This window comes from Misgurnus anguillicaudatus, chromosome 5, assembly GCF_027580225.2.
Source record: "Misgurnus anguillicaudatus chromosome 5, ASM2758022v2, whole genome shotgun sequence".
NCBI classification, from domain to species: domain Eukaryota; kingdom Metazoa; phylum Chordata; class Actinopteri; order Cypriniformes; family Cobitidae; genus Misgurnus; species Misgurnus anguillicaudatus.
In genome coordinates, this window is record NC_073341.2 from 25,785,001 (window position 1) to 25,812,538 (window position 27,538).

At 37.6% G+C, this 27,538-nt stretch overlaps 2 protein-coding genes across 3 annotated transcripts in view; one reads left to right on the plus strand and one right to left on the minus strand.

Moving 5' to 3' along the window:
* The window catches only part of sema3ga (sema domain, immunoglobulin domain (Ig), short basic domain, secreted, (semaphorin) 3Ga), a 23,745-nt gene extending 2,065 nt beyond the window's left edge, over positions 1-21,680 (plus strand). The window contains exons 2-18 of the mRNA XM_055168840.2: positions 2,465-2,593; positions 9,207-9,367; positions 9,471-9,533; positions 9,636-9,755; positions 9,851-9,944; positions 14,088-14,207; positions 14,333-14,478; positions 14,562-14,676; positions 14,764-14,833; positions 15,021-15,165; positions 15,251-15,473; positions 16,573-16,661; positions 16,753-16,794; positions 16,913-17,070; positions 18,264-18,331; positions 19,904-20,031; positions 20,153-21,680. Coding sequence (XP_055024815.2) covers positions 2,476-2,593; positions 9,207-9,367; positions 9,471-9,533; positions 9,636-9,755; positions 9,851-9,944; positions 14,088-14,207; positions 14,333-14,478; positions 14,562-14,676; positions 14,764-14,833; positions 15,021-15,165; positions 15,251-15,473; positions 16,573-16,661; positions 16,753-16,794; positions 16,913-17,070; positions 18,264-18,331; positions 19,904-20,031; positions 20,153-20,530 — 2,238 coding nt within the window. The 5' untranslated portion in view covers positions 2,465-2,475 and the 3' untranslated portion in view covers positions 20,531-21,680. The remainder of the gene's footprint in view (positions 1-2,464; positions 2,594-9,206; positions 9,368-9,470; positions 9,534-9,635; positions 9,756-9,850; positions 9,945-14,087; positions 14,208-14,332; positions 14,479-14,561; positions 14,677-14,763; positions 14,834-15,020; positions 15,166-15,250; positions 15,474-16,572; positions 16,662-16,752; positions 16,795-16,912; positions 17,071-18,263; positions 18,332-19,903; positions 20,032-20,152) is intronic.
* The window catches only part of wasa (WASP actin nucleation promoting factor a), a 14,305-nt gene continuing 8,201 nt past the window's right edge, over positions 21,435-27,538 (minus strand). For both annotated transcript variants that reach the window (XM_055168841.2, XM_073867829.1), the window contains exons 4-11: positions 27,116-27,212; positions 26,980-27,012; positions 26,831-26,869; positions 26,529-26,709; positions 25,020-25,198; positions 24,042-24,940; positions 22,378-22,486; positions 21,435-22,008 (exon numbers count right to left, since the gene is read on the minus strand). In XM_055168841.2, coding sequence (XP_055024816.2) covers positions 21,953-22,008; positions 22,378-22,486; positions 24,042-24,940; positions 25,020-25,198; positions 26,529-26,709; positions 26,831-26,869; positions 26,980-27,012; positions 27,116-27,212 — 1,593 coding nt within the window. In that variant the 3' untranslated portion in view covers positions 21,435-21,952. The remainder of the gene's footprint in view (positions 22,009-22,377; positions 22,487-24,041; positions 24,941-25,019; positions 25,199-26,528; positions 26,710-26,830; positions 26,870-26,979; positions 27,013-27,115; positions 27,213-27,538) is intronic.

Genomic DNA, 27,538 nt, shown 5'->3' on the forward strand with positions numbered 1-27,538 from the left:
ACCTGGGCTTGTGTGTTGAGCGTGCTTGCGAGTTTGTGGAAAAGGATTAAAAGAGTTGCCTAGCGTCAAAACTTTGCCTCCACTTGTACTAGAAGCAGACAAACGGCCGATGTGACCAAAGTAAACCTTGGCCTGCACACAGACAACGCACAGGTGCAGTACTTATAAATGTGAATAAAATGTTAGTTGGCGTCTGTTCCCAGTCTGATTTAAGCTGATTTAATCACACACCTCGGCCGAAGAGACGCGTGGACTTGCGAATCCCAAAAATGCGACGGCCTGCTGTCATGGCATCACTCGCATACATCACCGAAGAGTATAGAGGCAGCAGTTGCAGTAGCGAGACGTTCCAACAATGTGACAGGGTTTTGCGACAGCTTGGCGTGATTTGCCACCTTCGGCTTTTCCCAGGCACATGGCATTTGTAAGCTCTTTGTCATATGCACTGTTTTCTAGCATTACAACACCCCCAACCTGTTCACGGGTTACAAACAGCATCCTAATCTGCTCAATTCAACTAACTCTCAAATCAATCCATGCTGTTGCCTCGGGGTGTTTGAGGCTGATTAACAGCAGCTGTTTTTCCTAAAATAAAATTGACACAATGTACCATAAACACAGCCCTACTAATGCAGGGTTGAGACTGTCTTTATGTGGAATTGTTTTTTTGGAAAAGGTGTGACGGGCTGGGCTTTGCCTTTCTTTTCAAACTGCAGGCTAAATATAAGTCAACTGTAGTAAAAATGACTTCAGGCTGTTGAGCTGTAGTCATACGTTTGTTTGTATTTCTTCCATTGCCTGTGTAAATCTGTCTGTCTATGTCTGTCTTCCTCCTCCTCGGGGTTTATTTTCTTTTTTTCCAAGTTATTTTTTCATCTGGTGTCCATTCATTCTTTATCATTTTAGCATTTTCTTTGTCTAAATCTGTGGAAAAATTAAGAGTATATTTATACGAGAATAAAAAAAGTTTTTATGAATGATTGGTTTTGTAGTTGAGATGATAACAGAATTGTTTATAAAAACAAGCACTTTTTAGAAGTTGCATTTTCAGGTCCCCCAAAATGCCGTTGTTGTGTAAATGATCGGGAAAAATTGACTCTGTGAAAACCCAGCTAAATGTTTTGTTTTCTACATAAAGTCATCCTACATAATGTGAAGAACATAATGTAAAAGATTTTGATAACGGTTAATTGTCTACTAAATTATGCCGATTATGACAAATAATTGCCTTTTTTAGTGCTTTGACGATTATGATGATTGATTAACTGTTTTATTGCTTTGACATTTAATTCTCATACATTTTTGTTTGTTCATGAAATAATTTCACACGTTGTGATTATTTAAATGAAATCTTCTGCAAGGTTTACCTGGCAGTAAATATTAATACACTTAACACATTTAAAAGTAATTATTTAATGAATATATCTTTCAAAAACTGAAAATTCTTCACAAGAAATAAAGTGTCTAAAAAGATACTTGAAAATAAAAATGCAATCAAAATAAACTATACCAGAATAGGCCTGAAATAGTAGCCAATCCTGCTAAGGTCATATTTGTACTGGACCACATGCCTGTAGTGGCTGCAAAAAAAAAAATTCCTGCAGCTCCCCCTTGTGTTTTTTAGAGAGATGTGCAATCATCACGGTGATCTGAAATCATCGCGATGAGGTCAAACCAAGCGTGCCGCACAAGCCCTGAAAAGTGAAGCTAAAACATCTCGATCGCCCCCCAGTGACTGGTCCCAAAATAGGTCATAAACCCCGCCTCCCCATGTTATTCAATGGGACTTGAGACCAACTAAAAAATGTAATTACACTATAATTGGTTTCTGTCATTTACTGTAGTTTTTATCACGCTGATGTAAATTCAAATGTTTGTTTTTAAAATAAGTTTATGTTTAGTTAGTTATTTAATGATATAAAAATGGTGGTGTCACGTCATGATTGACAGCTGTGATATTGTGTGATATGCGCATTCTGCGAGAGCGAGGGCGGGGTCTTGATTTCGTGGCTTTACTTCCTACTCACTACTGCGCAGGACTGGTCCTGAAATCGCTACTGCGCAGACTCAAGACCCAAGATGTCAGTGCCATATCGGGACACTAACGGCTTCACTTTTCACCAATGGAAGAGAGCGAACAGGCGTCATCCATCTTTTTTTACAGTCTATGGGTCAAACAATCGCGATGAGATGATTATTTAATCATTGTGACAGCCCTAATATTGACTAAGACCATACACTAAGGAGTAAGGCCATGTCGAAGATTGAAATCAATGAGAGAAATGCTCTAAATCTCTAAATAAATTAGATTATGAGATTTCACAGACAGGGTCTCTATTACTAAAAAGTTTTCAATTTTTATTTAAAAACAGTGTCATGTGTAAACGGCCCCTTAACCTTTACCTGTTCGTCTCTCTCTTTTCACCTTGTCTCATTATTATGTCTTTCATTTGTGTTACTATAGGTTGCTTTCACATGGGTCTTACTACAAGAATTATGGAGATTAAACTTCTTCTTTTGCTCTGGGCTTTGTTTGTGTTTGACGTGACCGGCACACATCGGCCTACTCCCAGAGTGCACCTGGCTTTTAGAGGTAAGCACAAACATTGGTTCATTACTTGTCTATGCATACTATCTTTACCCCGCCCCCATATCCGCAAACAAACACACACATACAAGCACAAATGCATGCAAAGATTCTTTTCAAGGGCATTGCTGTTCTTGGATGAAAACAAATGGTGGATGTTGCCACTAAGGTTGTACATTGTTTATTGTTTCGTAAGAATTCAAACCACATTTTAATATTTCTTATTTCTTGAATTAAAACAATGAAACATGAGAAGTGTAATGAAATAGTACTTGTATAATTGATCTTATGTGATAATGCCTGTATACAGTAGCTCAGTGGTAGAGCATTGCGTTAATAGCACAAAAGGTCATGGGTTCAAACCCAGGAAACACACTTTCTGTAATACGTTGTAAGTCGCTTACAAATGTTACTTTCTATTCTTCTTATTTCTCGCTGTTTCTGTGAATTTATTAGTATGTTGATTTTTAAACATACTACTAAATTCACAGATTTTAAACACAGATGTTGATTTTTAAACAGTAGCTGACACAGAGCCCATGTTTTGAAAGAGTTCATAGGGATATTCCTACAAACTGTACATCTTCAAAGCACATATAAGGTTCAAAGTCAAAGTCATTTTAAGCAACTACATTCATTGTCAGCTATGTCAAACTATCTGTCACCCATCTTTATGACACACAAAAACATGCAATCATCTCCCACACGCTGCATGCAACACACATTTATGCACACTCCCTAGTACAGCCCTTTAATTCATTCATTTGAAGCAGGTTGAAATATGGCCTGTTTTAAAACACATACGGCATGTAAACATAAATTAAATGTGTGAATCAGATAACAGGAATCCTCCAATCTTACATTTCAGTTGAATAAGATGAAGGTGGAGTGGTGAAAACCACTATGCTACATAATTACCCCAGAGATGATAGAGAAGTCCGCCTCTCATATGTGTGCCATTATAACCCAGCACTTACAACCCTGCGCTGTTTGAATAGTGCTTTGTGATCACAACAGCAGCGGTAAACTTTAAAGAGGACATATCATGAAAAATCTGACTTTTTCCATGTTTAAGTGCTATAATTGGGTCCCCAGTACTTCTATAAAACTAGAAAATGTGAAAAAGATCAACCCAGTAACTTAGTTTTGGTCAATCATTCTCTGCAAGCATGTGAAAAAATAGATCATTAAATCTTGGCTCCCCTTGTGATGTCAGATGGAGATAATACCGCCCCTTTATCTGCACTATCCAACCACGGCACTGCCATTTAGTGCAGATATCAGCTCATTAAATGGACACATCCAAAACGGCACATTTTTGCTCACACCTACAAAGTGGAAATTTTAACATGCTATAATAAATTATCTATTTGGTATTTTGAGCTAAAACTTCACATATGTACTCTGGAGACACCAAAGATTTATTTTACATTTTAAAAAAGTCTTGTGAAATGCCCCCGTTAAAATACAGTGACCCAAGCAAAATCTTTGGTTTTGTTTGTGCTGTGCCAGCCAACATTTTCGCCCAAGTCACACGGTTTTAGCTTGTTTATTTCTTTGTGGCCTCATTCCTTGCCATGGTACAGTAACTTTGACCTACATAGAGACTAAGCACTGTGGGTTCTTTTTTTTTGAGTATATTAGATGAAATGTGTCATTTTGCAATTTTATAGAGATACATGGAATAATTTAAAACATTTTTCTGTTGATTATACTGTGCGCTACATTAAACTGTATTCCTTTTTCCAGAAATTCATCTTGCAAAACTGCTCTTTTCTCTTATGCTGTTAGCCTATTGGTGATAATGTTGTCATATCAAGATGCTTGATAATAGGAAAATGAATGCCATTTATTGGGTGAACCTGCCTGCTATAAATATGCTATGAATTTGTATTCTTTTTTTTCAAAAAGAATAGGTGAGATATTTTGTGCTAAATGGCCACACATTGTGTACCGGGCCTCACAACTCTAATTAGGCAATCATGTTTGATGCCCCAATTCTCCATGACCAAGATTATGAGAATTCAATTGACCCTTCTGTTCTTCACAAACAATCAAATCATAATGTGCGCTGAAAGCGCCTCGAAGGAAATTCATAATGATGTTACCAAGATTCATGAGAAATAAAAGCTGTTTCCTATATCAATCACCTCATGTTTCATATTTCTCATCGCCCGTGGCTCATATTCCTCCTGCTTGTGCCCTGATGAAACCTCATTGAAAAGATGACTGGGCTGAATTATACGCCTTCAGTAGTTTGGATATAACTGGTTATTGTTAGCTTTGTCTTTTCTTTCATCACCCATCTCTGTAATAGCGCCGGAACTTCGGATGGCCTTGGCTGTGATCCAGTTCATTTCTACAGTCCCATTTTCCCGAATTGCAATCAATGTACTCCCCAGAAAAGATCACCCCTCTGCTATCAAGTCCCCACCCCTCCTCCCCTCGGCCTCGCCCTCTTCTCGACATCAAGAGTAGTTGGACGGAAAAATCCACTTGTCTTGTTGGCCTCTCCATTTTTTTGCTGTTATCTGAGATGGATTGTTCTTTGTTTGCCACTGGGATGGTCTTTGTTTCGGAGGCGCCTGCAGAGGAGGGGAGGTCTTTGTGTAATTCTAGTAAGTGTACCCAACTGTAGACTATGAGAAAAAGGAATTGGCAGAACCAGCGAAAGAGGAACTTGATATTCTACAATGACCTCAGTCATTACAATATATACCCTTACTGTATATGAATATGTGTCAATCGATATTTTGACCCCCTTGTAATACTGCACATTTTGGCAAATGCAGTTTAACTGGGAATACAGAAAATCAGAATGCTATGTACAGTGTGTATAACATATATACTGCCCAACTATTAAGAATATGGTGGTATATCTAAACATAGCCAATTTAATGTATATTTTAATATTTTTTAATAAAGCAACCCATTGCAGATCAAGGTTAAATGTGTCTGATATCATTGAAATTCATTGTTCCTTATTACCGCAACACGTCAGATTAAAAGCCCTAATTTAAGAAACCCAACATTTGTTATATAATTAAATATTAGATAATCGGATATTAAAATCTGATATTGAAATAATAATAATAATAATATTATAAAATGTTCTTATCATAGTTAAAAAATCAGGTTACTGTGCCACACAGTGGTTGGTGTTGTTTTGTGTTTATTTTTATGATTCCTCTTTCCCGCTTAATTTTCCGTCTTCCAAAGAACAATTGCAGCAGGATATTACATAAATTGACCTTCGAACCAGTGCCTTTCGCCCGTGATTTTAATGAACCATGTACTGTGTCCACTTTGGTCCAACGTAGGCTTGGCAAAGGTGACGTGTCCTGTGTTCTTTCCTGACGGTAAAGGAAAGAGCGGGGAACTGGATTGTATACAATCCCTTCCCCTTTTGCCCACCCTGTTCCGACAGATATCCGATCAGTAGAGATGTTTTTAGCACCCTCTTCATAGCATCCTGTAAACACATAGCCTATAAACTTTAAAGTCGTCACCAAATGCCCATTTCCTGTACCTCACTGTTTCTATGGTTGTGCAGACATCTGAATGGATGATCATCCAATGACGCATAATAAATAAAGCTTATTTATTTCAACTGGAAGAGCACTCTGTAACTTTATGATTGTACATTTTAACTCTTTCCTCGTCATTGACGAATTATCTCGTCAATTAAGAGAAAACTTTTGCATGGAAAAAATGTGTTCCTGATGAGTTTTTATGGTTATTTGTAATACAACTGAATTAAAAAAATTATTGAAATATAAAAAAAATTATTTTACACTCTGAATCTGATCTCTAACAAAATTCCTTCACAAAAATGCAATTATTTCAGCTTTTTGCTAAAAAAAATTATTTTTGAAGAAAAATATTTAAGAGTTTATAAGCTGAGATATAGATACACTGTAAAAAATATAGATACACTGTAAAAAATACTTTGCTGCCTTAAATTTTTTTCATTTATAAGTCATTTCAACTTATTATTATTAATGTTGACTAGAGAGGAGTTGTTATAACTACAGGTGAGTTGTTATAACTTATAAATTTAAGTTGACTTTTCTCAACTATATTTTGTTGACATGACTTGTAAATCTGAGTTGATTTTGATTTAACAAAAAAATGTAAGGCAGACAAGCATTTTTTACAGTGTAGGATGAAAATTTTTTTCCCGTTTTGTTTGTTTGTTTGTTTATTGTTTGTTTGAAAGCAGAGGGTCTGTTCTTTCATTTGATATATTTGTATGTTTATATAATTAGCTGTAATGATGCAGCTGGTTGGCAGTAACTTACTGTAGAAGATACAGACTGAAAATGTTTCATGTTCATTTAATTGTTGCCAGTAAATAACATAAATGTAAAATGTACAGTAAGTTACTGGCAGCTAGTTGCCAGAAATACTTTAATTTCTACAGAAATTTTGTACAGAATATTTTTAGAAGGCATTTTTCCTGGAAGGCATTTTGTGAAACTTTTGTGAAAATCACAAAAATGCTGGTGGACAACTTAAAAAAAATTGCGGGAAATTAGTTAATGGCATAGTTTCCCTAAAAATAAAATTCTGTTGTACTCACATTCATGTGTGTATTTTTCTATTATTATTATTTTGAAACAGAAAAAAACTATTTTTGCATTGCTTTTTTTCAATAAAAGTGAAAAGTACATTTTGCTAGCTGTCAAACTCAAAGTGTAAATATATATTTTTTTGTGAACTGAACCTTAAAGCAAGTTTGTTTCATTATGTGAATGCCTTATATTTGCTTTCACAGTAAGCCTGTAGTAAACCACATCTACAGCAAATTTCACTCGGTGCGTCAGCGCTTGAAATATTCAGCTCTTAAAAGCTCATCAGACACACTTAACCCAGTCTTGCATTTATACATGGCTTTAAAAGACTTAGAATTAACACACAATAGAGACCTGTTTTATGGGTTACCACAAAATCCTCTTTTGCCTTCCACAAAAGAACGAAAATGGAATAACAACACCATAACCTAATGTTGCCTTAGGTGAACCTTTTTATAAATTCATGTAATGACTGACTATATTAAAAATGTGTTACCAAAATCAGTTTAGTTGCATAACAATCCTGGCCTGCATCCCGTGTAGCAGGAATGTTAAGGAAGTCAATGGATTATATAGATGAATCTAAGCATTATACAGAGGACAGGTCAGTGTCTCGGCATGTATTATATGTACTTTTCTATCAAATCTGTTTAATCCCGGCCTCAGGCCATTCAGAAATACAGGTTTATTTGCAGAATCAATTGGGAGTTTGAAAAAAAATGCTAAATTTAATTTAATTTACAAGAAAACATGTCAGACGCACTTTGAGGGTTTTGCATTTTAGATGTTTATGAGATTTAATGAGATTAGATATAGTGCATAATGTAGATTTGCATTCTTTACTTTTTCCTAAAAGGACAGTAAACCAACAATCAAAATTTGACCTTTATATCTGGAAAACACTTTTATCCAAAGTGACTATAGTTAAAAAGTGTACATTTTATAAGTAGGTGTATTTTCTGGGATTCGAACCTTTGCGTCATTAACACAGTGCTTTACCAATTGAGCTACAGTAACAAATCTATCCTCTCATCATTATTTTTTAATGCTGACTTTCCTTAACTTAACTTAATGTCGGAACATAATTCATAACCGACTTCACAGCCGACGCTGTTAAACATTCACACAGCATTAACTGCAATTCTTACATCACGGCCCAGTTCTTTGAAGTCCTCTGTAAGCCTACAAGATTGTCTGATTAAACGGTTCATTTTTAACTGAACTGAACATCCTGACACTGAATGTTGGCTCACATCTAAAAGTGTTTTCATTTGCCAGCACTCTGTGTTAAGTGCGGTATATACTCCCAAGAGCCACGGCTCACACTTTTCCAGCTGTTCATTTCCACTTTTAAGGAGGGGCTGCCCAGAACACTACCGCTACACGATTTTTATCTTAACAATATCCTCTAAAATATGAAAATGCCCAAAGAGCTCTGTTAACCGTAATGCAGAAGTTATGTGGAATTACTGTAGGTGAAAATCTGAGAGTTGTGAGCGCCCCCTTTTGATCACAAGAATATTTTCTTTATGGCATGTTCCCATGGAGTATGGTTTGGATTTCCAGTTTGGAAGTCGTTGTTGCAAATACAGGAAGATTTGAATGATGATTCATGCATTTGTGCATTTACAGAGAATGATGGGAAATTTTGTTCGTAAATATATTAATGATAAGTGTATTCTAATGTATTTCTGCCTACATTTAACTGATATAAAGAAAATCCTGAAATTCCCACTTTGTGGTTGCATTTATGTTCATTGCGTTTGTGGTAAAAATGTGAAAAAGATTGTCATGTTATACTGAATCAAATTTTGTATTAATCATTGATATTAATGAAGTGGCTATTATAACTTTTTGCTTTTGTAAAAAAACACCTAAGCTTGTATGTCTTTCACAGCTAGTGTTATTTGTATCTGTCACTCTATTGTAAAGAAAAGTGATATGCAAACTATCTGAAAGTAATACAGTAAATAATCAAAGTTGAAAGTCAGATGTACTAATCAGATTTAATGATTATGTTCCCATGTTTGTCTTTTGTCATTCAGAACTTATGGACACTCGCACTGCAAGGCCATTCAGTTTCTCCTTCAACACCAGCGATTACCGGATCTTGCACGTGGATCAGGACCAGGGCCGACTTTATCTGGGCAGCCGCGAGTATCTGGTCTCGTTGGACATGCAAAACGTCAACAAAGAGCCTCTCATTGTAATTAATTGTACTAATATCCAAAATGTGAAGTATTTATGACCCCAGAAGAATTTAAGTGTCAGTGATTTCTTATGGTGTGGTGTGTGTTTTATGTCTGTAGATCCATTGGCCGGCTCCAGCTCAGAGAAAAGCAGAGTGTCAGATGACCGGGAAAGGCAGACATGTGAGTGTGTAATTTTGCTAACTGAGCAGATACAAAATAAAAGTCCTGTTTTGAATGATATACATTCAACAGAATCTTTATGCATATATGTGTGTTTCTCAGGGTGAATGTGCTAACTTTGTTCGTCTGATTGAGCCGTGGAACAGGACTCACCTGTACGCGTGTGGCACAGGTGCTTATAAACCCATCTGTACCTTTATCAACAGAGGCTGGAAAGCTGAGGTACACACAGAAACATAGTTTCACACATTTACTAAATTCAACTTTTAACTGCATTTCTCTGTGTATAGCTTTAATTCTTGCTCTGGTGTTTACAGGACTACCTCTTCAGGCTGATTCCTGGTTATGTGGACTCTGGGAAGGGAAAATGCTCGTATGATCCAAATCAGGAGAACATTGCAGCTTTGATTAGTAAGCAGATATTCATTTAAAAAGCCATTATATAACATAATATAACAGTCTAATGTTGCTCAGTACAAGTATTTATAGATTTTGTCCCCTACTGTAATTCTCAAAATTCTTTACAGAGACTATTTTATTGCTTAGAGCAGTGGGGGCTCGTGACTGCTCATCTGAGAGGCGCAAATTCAAAATAAGTGTTCGGAGTGTCATGTGTGTTGGTCGTGTTTTCAAGATGTGTGTTTGTTGCATCATGTGAACCATGTGCATCATGTGTTTTGTCAAAATAAGTGCCTGCTGCACACACGTCGAAGCCGTTTGTGATAAAAGAGACGCTCAAGTTTTCAAAATACACGCAAGACACTCCCTTAACACTAAACTCTGATTACACATGAGATTATGCGAGTATCTGGCAAACGCGAGCGTCTCTTTTATCATAAACCCTTTAGACACGTCTGCAGCAGGCACTTATTTTGACAAGACACGTGATGCACATAGGTTCACTCGACGCGCAGAACACATATTTTGAAATTACAAACCCAAACACATGACGGGCTACAAACATGTTGTGGTGAACTTCGCATCAAGCGCCCTCGAAAAAGGAAGTTATGGGCCGCCACTGGTTTAGAGGTTGCTCTTTCATAGCTCAGATTTGATCGACTATCCAGCCTGATCTCATGAATATTCGTACATATTTTACAAGTTGGCTAATTTGTATGAATTAGTACAAAGGTAATTGCGCAGAAACGTATGATTGTCATAAATAAAAAAACAATAACGAAACCCCACCCCTAACCCCAATTTCACAGGGGTCAAGGCAAGTTGTTAAAAAATGTATGAAGAGGTCATAAAAATTCATACGAATTAGCCACCTCGTTAAATACTGTACGTACGAATTGCCATGAGCGTTGGATTGTCAGTTGTGTTTTATACAAGTATCAACTTAGTCTCAGATGTTTCTCCTGAAATTGCTTAGGAGAAATAAAATACAAATGAGACTATTAAATTATATTAAAGATAATGTTTTTCCAGTGTTTTGAAGCTTTGGTTGTGTTTACAGTGCGCAATATAATGTATTTATGTTTTGTGTGTAAAAAAATGCAGTATTCACACGATTTGAAATATCTTGTAACATATTTCAAAGGAGCGAGTTCTGATTGTGTAGCTGGTTTAGTGTGTTGTGATTCAACAGCAGCTTAGCTTAGCTAGTGACTGGCGTATTCCTGTGGGCGGAGGTCAAAATATTGACGTCATATATCCGGAAGAGGGCTGCAGTTCAAACTGGCCGCTCTCTGTAGTCCTTGAAAAGCGAATTATGTTAAAGAAAATATATCGCTTGACTAATTTTGCAGGCATTATTTATGCTCTAACACCAACCTTATGCACCAATAAATTTTGAAAAATGGGATCACGAAAAACGGACGCTTTAAAGGAATAGTTCACCCGAAAAACGAAAAATTTCCTCACCCTCAAGTTGTTCAAAACCTAAATAAATGTCTTTGTTTTGCTGAATTCTATAGTAGGAAAGAAAAATGCTATGGAAGTCAATGGTGCTTTAAAACGGTTTTGCAAAAAAAAACATTGTGCAAAATATCTCCGTTTGTGTTCAGCAGAACAAAGAAAATTATACAGGTTTGGAAAAAACATGAGTGTGATGAAACAGAATTTTCATTTTTGGGTGAATTATCGCTTTAAGACAGGAGTGTCCAAACTTGGTCCTGGAGTGCCGGTGTCCTGCAGAATTTAGCTGAAACTTCCCTCAATGCATTTACATTTATTCATTTATCAGACGCTTTTGTACAAACCGACTTATAAATTACGTAAACACACCTGTTTAAAAGTTTATAGGATGGCTAGTAAGACCTTGATTAGCTGGATCAGGTGTGTTTGATTAGCGTTGGAGCAAAACACCGGCCCTCCAGGATCAGGATTGAACAACCCAATATCCACTAGGAGCTATATGTAATATGTAAAATAATCTGGATTTGTGTAAATTTGATGAGAAATTTTTGAGTTGATATTGAAATCTTCAATAATATTGACTCCTGATTACACACTTGGCAAATCTGAGCACAGTTTGTGACATTGTGGAGATCTTTGGATATAGAAGACATACAGTAATTGAGAAACTTAAGCAAAAGTTTTCATTTGCTTTCTATTTAATATCGCCATAAATGGCGTGACATATATCCAAAAGAAATGGCTTCTCAAATATGAAAAAAGATGGGTGGAACTTGAATTCGTCTATTGAGAATGAATTGGATTGTTTTAGGTTGGGTGATGTTTGCTAATTGCTAATTGCTGCAAGCTTTTCCCGGCCCCCGGCCTCAAGTCATGAGAGTAATGAGAAATCGTTTCAAGGATGGGAGGAGATTAGTGACTTTTAATAAAGATTATGAGGGCACATTAATTTTTTTAAAGAGTAACTAAACCCTAATCCAACTTTTTTTAGTTACTGATCTGTAAGAATGATGGTTTATTAGTGCTGTTCATTGATTTTAGTAAGTTTTTTGACATTTAGATGTAAAGTGTTTCAATACTACAATATATGGTGTAAAAACGTCTGAGTGCTGCCCTCTTCAGGTTGAACGGTGGCTACTGCAGTTGAATTTTTCTATTGGATGTTGGGTCCAAAAAATAACTCGTGACGTAAGCAGGTTCAAGCTCACCACGCCCTTGTGACGATCTCACCACACACTTAGGGCCAATCCCATTTCTCTGTCTTACCCCTTCCCCTTACCCCTACCCCTTAGTTTTGCACGTTCACGTGAGAGTAAGGGCTATCCCAATTCTCGTTTTGATCAAGGGGTCGGGCTAAGGGCAAGTGGTAGATACCCCTTAAAACCAAGAATTTCCGCGAGCTTACTTGAAACCAAGGGGTACCCAGAATACACTGTGCAACCGGCAAAAATGGCGGCCAGAGCGTCCAGAGAGTCGAAAGTATTTTCGGCTTAATAATTAATTAAAAAATTACTAACGTCTTGTTTTGTGCTCTACACAGTCCTGTTCATATAGTTATGTTCTTAATTTAAATGTTTTAAAATTTCGCTAGTTTGCTACGCTAACGTTACGTTGCTGATTTGCACAACATTCTCGTATACATAGATATGTATATAAAGGCTAGATGGCTCAAGGCGGAGTGAGTCCCTAACGGCATCACCTGGCGGCCATCTTACGACAGGGCGCTTGCTCACTCGTAGCATTGAGTTTAATGGTGCAGGTACTTTTAAATGACCATAACTTGCTCAATTTTCTACCGATTTTCAAACGGTTTGGGTTTTTACAAACGTTATTAACGTGGCTATAATTCTGGATGCTTTAACATGTTTCATGAATTTATTTTTTATTTTTAGTATAGGTATGCAGTGTCATAGGTACATCTTTGACGTTTATAACAAACTAAACCGTTTGAAAATCGGTAAAAAATTAAGCAAGTTATGGTCATTTAAAAGTACCTGCATCATTAAAACTCAATGCTACGAGTGAGCGAGCGCCCTGTCGTAAGATGGCCGCCAAAATGCGGACGTTGCACTCAATTGGCCAGCAGCGCGGACGAGCCATCTAGCCTTTATATACATATCTATGCTCGTATATGTTGCAGACAGTCGCAAAAATATCACCAAAACCCACGCAATCGACATATACACACTTGCACTCGGCATCTTGGAAGTTTGTGATCAACATTTGTCGCGTCTGGTGACGTTGCAGCCAGCAAACGACAATGTATGATGATGTAACCGTAACCAAGCGGTGTCTCATTTCATAGGGGTATGTTTTCACCCCTAGCGCTTAACACTTGGTTTTGAGGGACAAGGGCTAGAGGTAAGACGAAGTGGTAGGGGAAGGGGTAAGACAGAGAAATGGGATTGGCCCTTAGTTCGTCCCTCTATCTCCGTTGGGATCTGCCCACTTTTCTTGCATTTTTCAAATATTGCCAGTGGGTGGAGTCAGGCTCTGACCAGGGGTTTAGTTACGCTTTAAGTAATGAAGCTCACAGATAAGTAATAAAAAAAAATACCACAATATTTAAAAAAAATTATATATATGTTTTTCAGTTTCATGTCGACTTTAAAATCAACGTTGTCTAGAAAAAATAACAGGTATTAAAAAGGGTCTAATTTGCGATATTCATTACCTCACCTCTCCTTCGTCTAGATGGAAACCTGTATGCTGGAGTCCCCGTGGATTTTATGAGCACAGATCTGGGCATTTTTCGGACCATGGGAAGCCGGCCAGCTGTCAGATCTGAACAGTACGATTCTAAATGGCTTAATGGTAAAAAAAACACCTCACAATTTTCTTTGGCAGATGTAATTTTAATTACATTGAAAATAAATATTTGCTTAGGTGATGTAGTTCCAGCCGAATATTTTTACATTCACGCTCTGTTTATTTCCTAGAGCCTGTGTTTGTTCAGATGAAACAGATTCCTGACAGCTCCGAGAGGAACGATGACAAACTCTATTTCTTCTTCCGAGAAAAGAGTCTGGATTCTGGTGGAAGCGCAAGTCCAAGTGTGTTGTCCAGAGTGGGCCGCGTTTGCCTGGTAAGAAACAACCCGCGTATCACGACTGCGGCTGGAGCGGTTAGTCAGTAAACAGTATGTGTTTATATTCTGTGCATTCACAGAATGATGAGGGTGGTCAGAAGTCTCTGGTGAACAAATGGACGACATTTCTAAAGGCCAAGCTGGTGTGCTCTGTAATGGGAGATGATGGGGTGGAAACTTTCTTCGATGAACTGAGTAAGCAATGTTTTGTCATTTCTGTTCAGAGAGTAACATATTTAGTGGTGATATGCATTTTTGCATTGCTTTTGTTCGCCTCTTCAGGGGACGTGTTTATCCAACCCACTCAAGATGAGAGAAACCCTGTGGTTTATGGCGTCTTTGCAACTTCTGGGTAAAAACCTGCTTTTTATTCATTTGTTTCCTCAGAGGAACAGATGAGTAATCTCCTCGTTTTTGCTCCCTTCTTTATCCCTATTCATTTACAAGAATTCTCTTCTCTCTTTGGTTTTAATGGTTGGCTTGCTTTATCTGTATGTAAAGTTTAGACTCATAAGTGAATGTTGTTTATCTTCTTTTAGCTCTGTGTTTAAGGGTTCGGCTGTGTGTGTGTATGCCATGGCTGACATCAGAAACGTCTTTAATGGCCCGTTTGCCCATAAACACGGACACAATTACCAATGGACAGTGTATACAGGAAAGATTCCTTATCCCCGGCCTGGAACCGTGAGTTTTGTCTTGACTGAATTCATTTATCTTCCTTAAAAAAATATTTATATGGCCGTTAACTTTCTTTTGTCACTCATATCAGTGTCCTGGAGGAACATTTACACCTGGTTTACACTCCACGAAAGAGTTTTCAGATGAAGCTGTTAACTTCATTCGTGCACATCCCCTCATGTACCACCCTGTGTATCCCATTCACAAGCGCCCTCTGGTGATGCGCTCAGGTGTAGACTATCGTTTTACTACTATTGCAGTGGACCAGGTGGATGCAGTGGACGGGCGATATGAGGTTCTCTTTTTGGGAACAGGTAAAACTTCAGGGGTGCACAAACTTTTTAACTTCAATTGTTCACAACATAATTTGAACCCCCCCACTCACAGTTTGTAGAGCTCTGCATTACTGGACAGATGTATATGGGTGGTTCTCGCGAAATTAGACTTATGAGGTGTCATTTTGATAAAAAAAAGTAAATGCAAAGTAAGAGTGTCAAAATAAGAAGCATACAGTTACAAACATCTCTTCATGTACTATTTTGCACATGATTTCAAATGACATCATACAAACCAATTTTGTTGTTTTTTTCCACATTTAAGGGGAAAAGTTCATTACCGCAACGTGTCCATGACTGGATTTTGGTTTTTTGACATGGAAATATTTATAATTAAAAAATTCAAAAAAATAAAAAGTTTAGTGCATGTTAGACTATAAACATTTACAGTAAAGAAACATTTGGTATTTGGTGATCATTGTAAATGTAGAGAGTAGACAATAATAAGGAATATAAATGTGTCCAAGACCAATTTTCTCATCCTCCGCAACAAATTTCAATCATTGTTTAAGCTCTTAATGAACTAAGATTTTCAAAAAAAGCAGTTCTTTTTTTCTCTCCAGATAAAAGTTGAAATTTTGTTTGTCATAGTACTTTTAGACAACATTTAGTTCTCATTATCGAAACATGAGTTTGTAAATGCATATATTTAATGTAATATCATGTTGTGGTAATGATCATTTTTGATAATGATAATCTAAAAAATTGAAATCATTCTATAGGAAATATTTTTAAATCCAAAAAAAATATGATTATAGTAAGTTCAGACCTTAATCTTAAATGTGCAAAAAAATTGGCATCAAAAGCTTTTATAAAAATTCTGATGCTGGACACCTTCTAAATCTGGATTTCGTGAGAATCACCCACATTTGTTTCCAAATAACCAAACACTAGGAAATATCTTTTTGTTTAACTCATTTTAATGCTGGTTTTGTTTTATTTTTAATAATTATTATTTAAGTCATCTTGAGGCCCCCTAGTGGGACCTAACCCCTGGTTGAGAAACACTGACTTCATTTTTCTTGAATGTTGAGGGTTGTGAATATTTGGCCAACATTACTTTCGTTTCCCTGCACAGATCGTGGTACAGTCCAAAAAGTTATAGTCTTGCCTAAGGACGCCACCACGATGGATGAGGTCACTTTAGAGGAAGTGGAAGTTTTCAGGGTAAATACATCAAAGCCAATAAAATTAAAATTATGTCTCACTGGCATAATATGTGCAATTACATTTAAGCTTTCCTGTTTCTTCTCTACAGACATCTGCGCCTATCAAAACTATGCATATATCAGCCAAAAGAGTGAGTTTAAATATGTGTATCTCCTAAATTCATTGCAAAAACATAGACAAATGTTTCATAACCAATTCCAAATAATGCAATCTAACACAATAAATTTTTTTCTTTTTTTTCTCTACAGCAACAACTCTATGCATCATCTGAGGCAGGTCTTACCCAGATATCTTTGCACCGTTGTGAAGTGTATGGTAAGGCCTGTTCAGACTGCTGCCTGGCCAGAGACCCATACTGTGCCTGGGATGGAGAAAACTGCTCTGCCTTTACACAAGCTACCAAAAGGTCTGAAACGTGAAGTTTCATAAGATATACTTTACATATACATTCACACATAAACACTCACATACAGGGTTCCCACGAGTCCTTGAAATCCTTGAAAGTTTGTGTATCTGGGGGGGGGAAATCAAGGCCCTGGGAAGTTTTAGAAAATATACATACATAGATACAGGTCATTGAAAGTGCTTGAATCTATTTTATGCAAGAATTTTTCTTGAAAAAATCCATATTATTGCCTGTGTAGTGTAAGATAATATCATAAAAATTCTAGACTTTTAAGCACACATGCTAAACTGTTAGCTTTAAATGCTTATATCTTCTGTATGCGAATGTTGATTCATACCAAAATTCTTTTTTGCATAGTTGTGTTTGACACATGAAAACGTACGTATGTAACTGTTGTTCCCTGAGAAGGGAACGAGACGCTGCGTCTCCCTTACCATACTTTCTGCGTCCCTGTAACACCGTCTTTGGCAGTATTTCAGATAGAGATATATTTCCTGGCTCCCGCGTCACCCTGTCTTTGTCGTTAAGCCTCACCATTGGTTGAATTTGATATACACATTCAGACGCACTTACCCCTGGAGGCGTCCCCAAAGTGTCACCGCAGTGACGCAGCGCGAGTTCCCTTGAAAGGGAACTGTAACAATGTATCTTTAAAGGTAACACGATGTAACCTTGCTCTTACTTGAAATGTGTCCCCACATTTAATACTTGAATTTGAGGGTATGGGCCTGGAAAGTCCTTGAAAGGTCCTTGAATTTAAAGTGGAAGCAACACCAAAGAGTTTTTTTTACCTTAATATAACGTTTCCAAAAAAGTTTCAGTGGTTCATCCACTCAAAACAGGGTGAATGGCACTTTCACATTCGCTTTGCAGCCCTCTATCGGCCAAAACCGCACTAAAGAAGTTTCCAACCGTCGGTAGTGGTCCTGTAGTTCGAGTGAAAACTACAAAAACTTGCTTTACGGCAGACCTACAATCCAATCAGAGCCAGCTATGCTGCAGTATTTACGACAGTGGTAATGAACAATTACGCTTCCAACCTGTAGGGGGAGCAAAGAGCAGAAAGTCTTTAGTGTTGCTTTAACTACGCTGTGGGAACCCTGTACATATTTTTAATTTGCATTTTGAAACACTTCAAATAAGTTTACACAATGTCACGATGAGTTATGCACTTTAATATGATGCAATTTCAGGAGAAGTAGAAGACAGGATGTAAAACATGGTGACCCGTTGCGTCAGTGCCGTGGATACAACGCTAAAGGTAACAACAACATACACTGTGAAAAGTTTTATACTATTTGAACTTTGTTTGAAGATTGTGAATAAAATATAATTATTTGCACTCCCTTTAAATAAACTTTACTTTATGTCACTTTTTTCATGATCAAATTAGTTCCTAATAGATAAAATTTACGTTGTTTCTTATTGACGCCACTGTCACTTGTACTTGTTCACACTGTCAGTCCAAATCCGATTTTGGTGCATATCCGATTTGACAATCTCACTGTCCATATTGTGCATAACAACTGTTCAGATCCGATCTTCGCGTCCTGTACCGTTCTGCCGTGTTCTGGACTATCTGCACTGCTTCTATGGCAATGACGTCGTGCTGGCATGACAATCTGCCTTGATGTCTGACGTTGTAGAAACTATTCCCCAATACATGGACTTTCCCAAACACCCCTATCATTTTGTCAGAAATGGACTGTTCCAAAGTTCAAGCTGGGGTTGCGTTTACTTAACCTGATAGTGTAACATTGCCAAAAAGCTACAGAAATGCGATCAGAGCGGTCAGACTGAATTGCATTTTCCGGAAATGGGTGATTCTCATGAAATCCAGACTTAGAAGGTGTCCAGCATCAGATTTTTTTAACCATTATTTTTAGAGGATTTAAAGAATATTTCCTATAGAATTATTTACATTTTTTAGATTATCATTATCAAAAATTATCATTACCGCAACATGAGATTACATTAAATATATGCATTTACAAACTCATGTTTCGGTAATGAGAACTAAAAAGTTTTCTAGGTACTATGACAAACAAAATTTCAACTTTTATCAGGAGAGAAAAAATAAGAACTGCTTACCTGGTAGCCATCTTGAGTGTCACAGTCAATTATGTCCCTTCCAACATTTTTAAAAAAATGTTAGTTCCTTGAGTTCTTAAACAATAATTGAAAATTGTTGCGGAGGATGAGAACATTTTTCTTGGACACATTTATATTCCTTATTATTGTCTCTACATTTACCAATGATAACCAAATACCACATGTTTCTTTACTGTAAATGTTTATAGTATAACATGCATTGAAGCTTTTTATTTTTTCTACTTTTTAATTATAAATATTTCCATGTCAAAGAACCCAAATCCAGTCATGGACACGTTGCGGTAATGAAAATTTTCTCCTTAAATGTGTAAAACAATTGGTTTGTATGATGTCATTTGAAATCATGTGCCAAACAGTACATGAAGAGATGTTTGTAACTGTATGCTTCTTATTTTGATACCCTTACTTTGCATTTACTTTTTTATCAAAATGTTTCATGACACCTCATAAGTCTAATTTCACGAGAATCACCCAAATCCAATTGGAGAAGGATTTCACACCACCGCTGTATGTAGCCTGAAACGGATTAGAAAAAAGCTGATTTTATGCGGTTTTTAACACGTTCTAAATGTGATTGGATTTGGACTGACAGTGTGAACAAGGTCACTGCTTGGAAACGCATCACAGTGTGAACACGTGTCATTTTTGTGCTGTCTTTAGGTCAGTTGTTTTTGCATTTAAAAAAAACCAACTTATTCTAATCTCTTACTGTGTCTACCAGTGGAAAGGAGACTGCAGGAGAAAGTTCAATTTGGTGTGGAAGGCAGCAGCACGTTTCTGGAGTGCTCACCGCGCTCTCCACAGGCCTCCATCAAATGGCTCTACCAGAAAGAAGGAAGACGAAAAATAGTAAGATTACATCAGTGCACTTAAAGACATTTAATCAGTTTGCATGTTCCCTTTGAGACGAACCCATGACATTTACACTGGCACAGTGCTCTACATGAATCATGTTTTCTTTTCTTCTTAGCTGAATCGAGAAGGGGAAGTTCTCAAGACTCCACAAGGCATTCTGATGAAATCTCTCACCAAAGCAGATGGAGGACTCTACCACTGCTTAGCTACAGAAAATAACTTCAAGCACACGCTGGCTCGCGTCTCCCTGCGCATCTTAGACCGGGACATAGCCGTAGCCCTTACCACACCTGATGAAGAGGAGGCGGCAACAAGGAGCAAAGTTCCCGAACCTCCTACCCCGAGCCTTCTCCTCGAGCCTGAAATGCGTCTGTTTCAACAGTACTGTCAGTCCTACTGGGAGCAGCTGACAGCTGGTGGAAACTTGCAGGATTATATTCCTAAACGCACAAGTCGCAGACACACAGAAGCACAGAAGGCTAGCGGGGGGTGAGAGGAGCGCCGGGGTTTGTTCGTTTTATACACCTGCATAGATTCATTCATTCACACATCATAGATCTAGATCCTGGTCTGGGATTCTTATGGGTGTTAGTTGACTCTCACTGACTCTCATTTTTCAGCTGTCACAGTGATTTCAATGCAATTCAGTATTATAAAAGAGTGTGACCTACCTGAAAAATACAGATGATGTTTATGAGTTTTTGCATCAGTATCGTCACCAGATGGAATTACAAAAAAAGGATGTTGCCATATTTGTTTCCTGAACACTTCCTCTGTCTGCTATCAGTTGCACAAAAAGCAAGACCTAACTCAAACTTGCACCATTAGTTAAGCCAACGTTGCTGGTTAAATCTCTAACAGATCAACATTTTGTTAAGCACATCAAACATAGACATATTAAATAAGCTTTGAAAATCTTATACTAAACTACCTTCTTCCTTGCTAACTTTAATTTTTGGGCCAGTGCAATTTTTGAGGTTTCATCTGGATTATGAAATTGAACGTAATATATGTATGTTTAATAGTAATATATGTATGGATTTTAATTCATGTATCTTGATGGGTTAAAAATAGCACCGAACATTTGCGAGAGCACTGTCCTCACCATTTGTAATGTATATTTATTTGAAGTTGTGTATATATTTTTGTTAAGGGATGCTGGGTACAGGGTGGAGGGCATTTCTGCATGATTGACATGCTGTTGTATTTATTTCAATGCATTTAAATGATTGACAATGTTTTGGAAAGCATTTCATGTCGTGATGTACCATCATGCTTGACAGGTTGAGCAATCACACTAAAAATACGAACCCAAAAATGGTCATACAGTCACACTCTGATAATATCTAAGACTGGGAAGTAAGCGCTGCACATTTGTGTCTTTTTTACGAATAGTAGAATAGTAAAGTTGTGAATTCAAATCTTTTGTCATGCCCTTGTTGTTAATGTTGTTGTTGTTGTTGTCAGAAAAAAATGAATAAATGAACACATTTGTGAGCAGTAGATTTATATTCAGTTCATATATAAATATAAACATGAGTATATTTACATGCCCAATATACATTGTATTTGTAAATATTGGATACTGTTACAGAATTCATTTCCATCAGTTCAAGCGTATTAAAAATCGTACACTTTTCTAAGCTATCAGTGTGATTTATTGTGCAATCTAGAGCTGTGTCCATTTAACACAGACCATAAGATGTGTACTGTACATTTCACCAAACAATAAATCTTATACAAATCAGCTTTAGCAGTGTCCTAATGCTGCTTTATTTGATCACCCTTTTCATACTGCTTTTAAAACACATTAACAGACAGAGCCAAAAAAGCTCTTTTCTTTCTATTTATGTGTTTAAAATATGTAAAGCTGCCTTGGAAAATTCTAAGTTAACTATTTCAGATAAAACGTGGATTAGTCCCACTCTTCATCGTCATCATCTTCATCATCAAATTCATCTTCTTCTTCTTCTACAAGACACAATAAAAGTGTTAAAAAATAGTTTTTGGCCAGTTTCATAAGTTAAAGGAACAGTATGTAAGAAATGTATATCAATTCATCATAAAATGGCGCTGATATGTCACTAGACATTATGAAATCTTTTTCATTTCAAATACTTATATATCACTCACAACAGGGGTCCGTCCAGGATATTGTCATTTAAAAAGTGGACTTGCAGCCCTCAACTGATGTTTATGTTGTCATGTTGTGTATTGGCTACCAGTTGTTTGAATGCAGTACCAGTTTTAGCCACAAGTTTTGTGATTGCAGTACCAGTTTTGGCCACAAGCCTACATACTGTTTCTTTAAGGGGAAAGAAAAGACCACTAAAGGTTTACCTGAGGAGTGGATGACTTTACTCCTCTTTTGCATGGCCATCATGAGAGCTCCAACTATTCCTTCACCCGAATCCGTTGCAGGTGACGGTGGTTCAGGGTTGGCGGTTACCTGGGGAACAAATTATATGAAAACTATATTGAAATTATGTTTACAGAATATATATTTAATTTGACAGCTAGAAACAGTGAAATTATGAGAATTTAATCTTTTACTGGACCATGCAAGATTATGAGTTGTTATGCTTGGTAAAATGAGTGGGGTTTTTTTGTGCTTTACATTAAAAATATTTGAAGAAAAGATGATGTATACTTACTGGAGATTAAAAGTATCATTAAATGTTGTTTTCAGTACAATGTTTTAAAAGAACCACTTTATTCCTACACCAAAAATGTTGGATTAAATTACTACAGAAAATGTTTTGTTTGACCCAACAATGGGTTAAAGCAGTGGTTCTCAAACTGGGGGCCGCGAGATGGTGCCAGGGGGGCCCCAGTTTTATGACATTTCATAAAACACATTAATTTATCATGAATTCTGTGTAATTAAACCTAAAAAAAATAAGGCTACTAACCAACAGCACTACTTTGTATACTTTAATATGTTTTGTCTTATTAAATGTTACGTACTAGAACAAATTTGTTATAAAAAAAATTTGGGGGGCCGGAAAGGAATGCATCATATACAAGGGGGGCCGCACGCTGAAAAAGTTTGAGAACCACTGGGTTAAAGTACCTAGCATTTTGTGTTGAACCCAACATAGGTTGAATTACAACCCAACATGTTGGCTTTGTCCCTTTTTGACCCAACAACCCAGCAGGTTTTGGAGTGTACCTTTTCTTGTGCAATAGAAATAGTCTGTGAATGTTGTATTTTGACGCTTTAAAGGGACACTCCACCTCTTCGAAAACATGCTCATTTTCCAGCTCCTCCAGAGTTTGGAATCCATTCAGCTGAGGGGGTCTGGTGGTACCACATTTAGCATAGCTTAGCATAATCCATTGAAACTGATTAGACCATTAGCATCGCGCAAAAAAATAACCAAAGAGTCAATATGTTTCCTATTTAAAACTTGACTTTTCTGTAGTTACATCGTGTACTTAGACCGATGGAAAATTAAAACTTATGATTTTCTAGGCAGATATAGCTAAGAACTATACTCTTATTCTGGCGTAATAATCAAGGACTTTGCTGCCGTAACATGGCTGCAGAAGGCGCAATTATATGACGCACTGGCTGAAAATATTCCCCTGCAATTGAAAGTTACCAAGGGGACTATTTTAAATATAATTTATAGTTCCTAGCCATATCTACCTAGAAAATCGCAACTTTTAATTTTCCTTCGGTCTTAATACACGATGTAACTACAGAAGAGTCAAGTTTCAAATAGGAAAAATATAGAAACTCCTTGGTTATCTTTTTGCGCGATGCCAATGGTCCAATCAGATTCAATGGATTATGCTAAGCTATGCTAATAGTGGTACCGCCAGACACAGAGATCAGCTGAATTTATTCCAAAACGGTAAAAATCAAATGTTTAACTCTAGAGGAGCTGGAAAATAAGCACACTCTCAAAAAAAGTGGAGTGTCTCTTTAAGTGTGAGCTGAACCAGGTTTTTGCAGTGTATGACTGAACACCACATTTTTTTAATATTTGTACACGCACCTTTTTGAGCTTCAACCCGGATTGTATCTGGGAAAGTAATGCCCCTCTACCCCCCACACTGCTGGATTCTGAAGAAGCTGAAGCGGTTCCTCCAGATGATGAAATGTTGCTCACTGGAGGTGGAGCAGCTGGAGGAGGTGGAGGCGGTGGCGGAGGTGGACCACCACCACCACCACCGGGTTTGGATGAGACTGGAGGAGGAGGAGGAGCTGAATGCTGATGATGGCTTTGTGGTGGAGGAAAGCTGGGTTTATTGGCAAAAGATGGTGGTGCAAAATCGTTAAAGTCTTCAGGTGGAGGAGGCAGAAAAGAGTCACAGGGTGGAGGAGGAAAGAAGTCAGGTGGTGGAAGCGGTAGTGAAGTATCATGCTGCGGTGGAGGTGCAGAGTATCCACTATTGTCTCTCGGAGGTGGGGGTAAGGGTCCACTCCTCCCTCCAGGGGGTACTGGTGGCAAGGTGCCACCTTGTCTTTCGTTCACTTGAGGTCCAGATCTTTTTCCTTGAACTGGAGTTAAAGACTCTCTACGTTGTCCCGGGGGTGGGGGGGCGGGTGCACTCCGACCACTGGGTGGTGGGGGTAAGGGTCCACTTCGCCCTCCTGGGAGAGGAGGCGGTGGCCCATTCCGCCCTCCTTGAGGAACAGGCGGCAGGGGTCCTAAACCTGAAGATCGTGCGGGCAAAGAACCACTGTTGAACTCAGATTCTTGAGGTGTTGGCGGATGGCTTCTTGGAAGAGTAGATGGAAGGGGACGTGAGGGCACTGGACCAGAGGACTGACTCATTCCAGGGACAGGTGGTAGGCTTCGACCTTGACAGGGAGAAGGAGCTGAGGAGTGCCCACCAGGCACTGGTGGAAGGGAACCTCGATGACCTCCAGGGACTGGAGGGCGACTAGACTCTAAACAAATATTGAATCACAACATGAAACAAGTCTATGGTTTTACTTCAGTTACAACAAAATGCCACCCAATACATACCCTGCTGGTTCGCAGCTTTTTTGATAGCCTCCATTCCACCTGAACGCTCAATAACATCGTAGATGAGTTGAGAGGTTTCCGAGTCATTCATATCTGCTTCGCTTATCCCAGCACAAGATAGAATTTTTTTCAGGTCTGGGTCCAAAGTTTCACCACTCATGCCAAGGTGACTGACATGCCTAAAGTCAAAGTAGAATAAATAGGTGATTTTACAAAATCGTCTCCCGATTTTTAATAAAGCTTATTAAACCAAGCCCATTTTGTGTCTGAATGACTTTATATCTAAAAGGCGGGGTGCATGTTTTAAAAAAACCTTTTGGAAAAGGGAGACATCGTTGCCTGGGTTGCGTATGTGTGGGACGGGTCTATCAAAAGAAGGTCCAGATTCTATTGGGGTAGGGGCGTGTTTGTTTAAGTGATTTCAAATGTCAACATTGGCTTTCAGAGATCATGCACCCCACCTTTAAAACAGTCTAACTTTGTTTATATATTTAAAAAACCCTTTTTTCTATTTTCCTTAGACAAAATGTTAAAGGAATAGTCCATTTCCTTAAAAGAAAAATCCAGATAATTTACTCACCACCATGTGATCCAAAATGTTGATGTCTTTCTTTGTTCAGTCGAGAAGAAATTATGTTTTTTGCGGAAAACATTGCAGGATTTTTCTCATTTTAATGGACTTTAATGGACACCAACACTTAACACTTAACTCAAAACGTAACAGTTTTTTTCAACGGAGTTTCAAAGGACTATAAACGATCCCAAACGAGGCATACATGTAAGGGTCTTATCTAGCAAAACGATTGTCATTTTTGACAAGAAAAATAAAAATATGCTCTTTTAAACCACAACTTTTCGTCTAGGTCCGGTCCAGCGCGACCTCACGTAAATGCGTAGTGACGTAGAGAGGTCACGTGTTACATATATGAAACGCACATTTGTGGACCATTTTAAACAATAAACTGACACAAAGACATTAATTAGTATCAGTTAACATACAACAACTCTTTCAACACACTTGTAAACACTGGGGCGGAGTTTCGCGTTCGTCCTCTGTGACCTCTTGACGTCATGACGTATTGCGTGGGGTCACGCTGGTGCATCACACCGGATCTAGACGAGAAGTTGTCCTTCAAAAGTGGATATCTGTTATTTTTACTGTCAAAAATGACAATCGTTTCGCTAGATAAGACCCTTATGCCTCGTTTGGGATCGTTTATAGTCCTTTGAAACTCCGTTGAAAAAAACTGTTACATGTTGAGTTAAGTGTTAAGTGTTGGTGTCCATTAAAGTCCATTAAAATGAGAAAAATCCTGCAATGTTTTCCTCAAAAAACATAATTTATTTTGGACTGAACAAAGAAAGACATCAACATTTTGGATGACATGGTGGTGAGTAAATTATCTGGATTTTTCTTTTAAGAAAATTGACTATTCCTTTAAATGCACCCTTATTTGTAAATCACTTTGGAAAGCATCTGCTAAATAAATAAATGTAAAAGTCACTCACGTGAAACCACTGGGTGCTCCGATTTCCCTCTTCAAAAGTTTGCCTCCTTTCTCTTTCTCTTTCTTCTTGTTTTTCTTTTCTTTCTCTTTCTTCTCTTTCTTATCTTTCTTTGATTTTGTAGGAGGAACTTGGTTCTGGACATTAATAGGTACCAATGGAGGCATGGTAGGAGTGCCAACGCCTGTGGTTAAACATGTAAAGTGAATTACATTCTGCATATATAATTCCAAATACTGTACTGTTAAGATGATGGAGTATCACCAGAAAAGTACAATCCCATGTAATAAGTTACCCTTTCTTACCATTTGGTGGTGGAGGAAGTGGTCGCACAGCTCCAGAATCTAAGAATATAAAAAATGTGTGAGCATGCCCTTTATTCAGAAACCCTGCACATTGAAAAAGCCCATGCACTGTTTCTGAATGGAGGTAGCGATTGCTAGAAATCACTCACCTCTAGTATCAGATCCTTTTCTTTGCTGTTTGTCTGTAATAAGGGAAAATCATGCATTAGATGACCTCTATAGTTGGGTTTACGAATGAGTTTAAATTGACAGACAAACAACAAAACTGCATGAAATGTTCAATACCGATGCGATTATGTCTCTGGTTGATCTTGTCATCTACTACATTAAAGAAACTGTCAGCCTCGGTTACATCTGCAAAGTTTAACCCCACTTGACAATCCTAGAAAAAGATCAAAATCTGTATTTTAACATAATCAGAAGTCATGACACAAGCCTAACGTGGACTGAGTTTTATTTTAATGCGTATAGTATTAGATATGAATTTTCTTGAATTTTGAAATGCTTTAAAAAGCTTTTGATAATTGCTAGTCTTTATTTATTTTTTTATTTAATTTATTTTTATTTAAAAAAAATTTATTTGACAGTTCACATGTGGTATTAAAGGGGACATTTCACAAGACCTTTTTAAGATGTAAAATAAATCTCTCCAGAGTATGTATGTGCAGATTTAGCTGGAAATACCAGATAATTTATTATAACATGTTA